This window comes from Cupressus sempervirens, chromosome 1 (assembly GCF_028749045.1).
Source record: "Cupressus sempervirens isolate cs-2001-9-10 chromosome 1, ASM2874904v1, whole genome shotgun sequence".
Lineage (NCBI taxonomy): Eukaryota > Viridiplantae > Streptophyta > Pinopsida > Cupressales > Cupressaceae > Cupressus > Cupressus sempervirens.
Window position 1 is genome coordinate 247,651,305 of NC_143118.1, and position 4,053 is coordinate 247,655,357.

General features: G+C 33.5%; 1 protein-coding gene across 3 annotated transcripts; it reads left to right on the forward strand.

Annotated features, from left to right (window-relative positions):
- The first annotated feature begins 455 nt into the window (after nt 1–455).
- Nucleotides 456–3,531, forward strand: LOC149577082 (glutathione S-transferase L2, chloroplastic-like). 3 transcript variants are annotated; one of them, XM_089822041.1, is made up of 11 exons: nt 456–505; nt 601–647; nt 769–834; nt 920–980; nt 1,058–1,141; nt 1,699–1,797; nt 2,180–2,291; nt 2,415–2,491; nt 2,594–2,701; nt 2,824–2,901; nt 3,311–3,531. In XM_089822041.1, exons 2-11 carry the CDS (start codon nt 637–639, stop codon nt 3,326–3,328), a joined length of 714 nt encoding a protein of 237 aa, XP_089678167.1. In that variant the 5' UTR covers nt 456–505; nt 601–636; the 3' UTR covers nt 3,329–3,531. The 3 variants fall into 3 exon arrangements, with proteins under 3 accessions (XP_089678167.1, XP_089678161.1, XP_089678151.1); XM_089822035.1 differs by having other exon boundaries at nt 456–502; nt 606–647; XM_089822025.1 differs by having other exon boundaries at nt 456–647.
- Nucleotides 3,532–4,053: the final 522 nt, after the last annotated feature.

Below are 4,053 nucleotides of genomic sequence, written 5' to 3' on the forward strand. Positions count from 1 at the left end.
AGTTCATAATAAACAATCATAAATTATAAATTATAATAGATGCATTCTCTTGTAAGAAGAATTTTGTGGTCCTTGACATTATAAGAATTTTCATATGCATTTTTATTAAAAAATCATCATATCAATTCAAAATTTATATTTTATTATTCCAATCCACATCACCCATTGCACATCACGATGCAATTGCTGGTTAGGTTCTATTTGGGCTGTGCGCAGCACTGACGTATTTTTATAACCGGCAATTTCAAAAAACAATAGCAAACCCCCAAATGGGTATCTCCGGATCCATTACATTTTCATAATGGGCGTCCATGACATCACATTTCAATAAAATTGTTCATATTGGTTTTCATAGAATTGGTCAATGTAATATAAGACGTGAGAATGTTGCAATCCCTGCTTCTAGATGCATGAAAGCCTCCTATAATTCCACATTAAATTCAATCTGATCTTGTAACCTGGATCGTAGCACATTCACAGTTTTCGACAATATTGACTAAAGGTCTGCAGATTGTATGAATCATGAGCATAATTAAAGGATTATCTTCTCCATCCCTTAAATGTGTAGTGAGATCTGAATTTATATTTGGGAATTTATTTTGCAGGAAGATTCAAAGCACAAGCCTAAAAACAGACATGGCAGCACTGTAAGTATACTCAATCCATTCTATTTATTCTGCTCAGTGCTCGGGGAAACGTTCATTTTCTCATTTTCAACTTATATTTATGTGCGATCAAACGCTAAAGATTAGTTTCATTGGATTGCAGCGATGCAATTCCTCCAGTTCTTAATTCTAAATCAGAGTGCCCTCAATTGTTTGATGGAACCACAAGGTAAACCCTCCGTGACAGCTAAGTAATAAGATATAATTCAATTTAGGGTTTCCTTTAAATGTGACTGTGAAACTGGGTTTTGCAGACTGTATATCAGTTTGACGTGTCCCTTCGCCCAGCGTACTTGGGTTGCCAGAAATTACAAGGTGGTTTGCTTTTCGTTTGGCTTGTCGATCTATACAGCGTAAAGATTATCAATTGATTAACCTAAATATAATTGCAGGGTTTGTCCAATATTCAGCTTGTCGCGATAGATCTGCAGGATAAGCCTGCCTGGTACAAGGAAAAAGTTTATCCCCCTGGTTCGGTAGGCTACTTGAATGCTCTATCTTCGCCATCGTCTACATAGGAAGGGTTTTCAGAGCTACGCTCTGTTTCCTTGGGTGGGATTTGACAATCTTTATGGAAATTTTAGTTCAACTTTTATGAAAAGATCTTAGGGTATATTAAAGGGATGCACTTAAGTGATCAAAATTTTAAAAGAATTTTCAGATCTTTATGATTTGTATAGTGTGTAGTTGAAAATAGCAAAAAGTTTGGAAAAAAATCAGTATTTTTGTGAATTTGAGAAAAAATTAAGTTCGACTTTTTGTTTTGGTCCTTAGTGCATTTTGTTTAAAATTAGACAGCGCCATATTAGAAGGCCTTAGATTTTATTAATTTCTGACAGGTGCAATTGACATTTGGTGTGTTGGGTTGCACTGAAATTAGCTTGTTTTGGACAATTAGCTTTTACATATATTCCTGTTGTGTGACCACTGATAACCAACTCCTTGGATTGGAAGCAGACAGTATAAATATATTTTATTTCAAATGTATACTAGAGTAATAGAGGAAAATACTATTATTTCAATCATTTCTCAGGTTCCATCTCTTGAGCACAATGGCAAAGTCACAGGAGAGAGTTTGGATTTGCTTGAATACATTGAAAACAACTTTGAAGGACCCAAACTCAGGCCAACGGTACTTATGTTTCTGACTATTTGATCTGACATTGCAAAAATTCTTTGTTTAATATTGTTTTAATTTATTCTATTTAAGAGATTGTTTCTGGAATCAATACTATATATTATATAACTTATGTTTCAGATTGCTCTCCCCTTTTGGAGGATACTAATTGATTACAATCTGAAATATCAATACAAAAAACATAAAATCAATCTCTCTTTTAAATTTCACATCAAGAAAGTGTTAGGAGGTAAAATAACAAAGATTTAACTTTCAATTTTAGGGTGGCAGGGGAAATGTAAAACTCTGGCTCTAGCAACCTTACCAGAAAATCCTTATTATTTTCAGAAGTTTTCACCGGAATTCTTAAATACTTGTATATATTGGAATTCTTCAGGAGGCTGAGAAAAAGGAGGTTGCGAATGAACTACTCAAATATTCAGAAACTTTTCAAAAAACCGTTTTCATGGCTTTAATCAAGCCAGAAACCGAGGTCGCAGAAGCAGCAGGTAAGAGGAATATTGTTTTTTTAAACCAACTTTTAAAAGAAATAATGACTGAAAACTTTATAGGATGTTCTCGGTTGAGCATTTCATGGGTAAATTGACCCTTTGTTTTCTCAACCATGGCAGCGCCTGCTCTTGACTATTTGGAAAATGCCCTGGGAAAGTTTTCGGATGGGCCATTCTTTTTGGGTGAATTCAGTGTGGCAAGTATCAATTTATTCAGTTTTACATGATTCAATAAGCGTGAACTTATGAGTCTGTTGTATTAACTATTTAACAACTGCTAAATGCTGCATAAAATATAGGTGGACATTGCATATGCTGGTTTTTTTGAAAGATTTCAGATTGTATATCCTGTCTTAAAGAACTATGACATCACAATTGGCCGACCAAAACTATTGAAATGGATTCAAGTAAGGGCAAAATCTGCTGTATCTCAGTCTCTGTTATTTTAAATTTTTAACGTTTAAACATTCTGTTCTACAATCAGTTGTTTTGTTGTGTTGACATAGTAGACTTGCTTCAATGACTACAGGAAGTGAACAAGATTGATGCCTATACAAAAACAAAACCTAAACCCGAGGAAGTCGTAGAAACATACAAGATGATACTGGTGAGTAATCTATCATACTAACAAGCATAAGTAAATTTTTGTTGAGCTTTGATTTAGTAGGTGTAAAAAATCATATGTTTTCAGTTTTTGTTATTAGATAAAGAATATTTGAATCAGAATTATAGCATTGTCAAAATTAGAACAGATGTAACAATAACGTTACAGCAGAGTTACGAGGAGGACATCAAAATAATTCATTACATTTCAATATCAGCTGTAGCAGTAGAGAAACAAACAGAACAACATAAGATGATTACATAAAGCATTTTCAAAGGCAATCTGCCAGACAATTGGAAGTAGCCATTTGTCTGAGACTTTTCTATATTCGTTGCGGAGACGGATCTAAAATGAACCAAGGTGTAGCTTCAAAGTTTCAAATTACGATACTAATTAGTCTTCTACTTTGCAGGCTAGAATTCAGAAATAAATGGAGCTTGATGGTTACCATTACCAAAAAAGGAACTTCCTTGTTACTAGTAATTATTGGGTTCAAAGCAGAAAGATTCAGCATTAAAATCTTAAGTCGTGATTCCCGTAATTGTATGGAAAAATAAGGCTTTACAAAGCCATTTTTAAAGCAATGTAATAAATAATTAAATGATAATAATATAGAATGTCATTTTGAATTTATTGTTTCACTACAACATTTGTACTACAACATTTGATTTTTAATTAAAATCTATTGACTATTCCAACATTAGTGTTATAGTATTTAGAAAATGAGCTGCAAAGAAGGAATTAATTATAATTGTTTAGTGATCTATGCAATGGCTCATTATTATTTCAAGTCATTTCCTTGACATTTCAAACAAGAGCTGGAGGGCAGCCAAGTTCCTGCCAAAGATAGAAGATGATGGTGTTGATTGCTAGGGAGCTTGTCTAATGGTTAAGTGTCTATCTGATTTTTGAAGTTCCAATCCCATTGAAGAGTGTGATTGAAGTATGAAGTGGAGGTGGATAGTGTGTTTATGTTCCTAAGTGCAAGTGTATTTTGATTTATAGATAGAAATAATGTGTATCCTGTAAAGTGGAACAAAGTGACTACAATCCTTGTAAAGCTTGGTAATACAGACTAGTTTAAAATCAGCTATAATGATGATGTAAAATCATCTGACCTAAAAAAGAGGCATATGTCAAACAGAAACAAAGAAA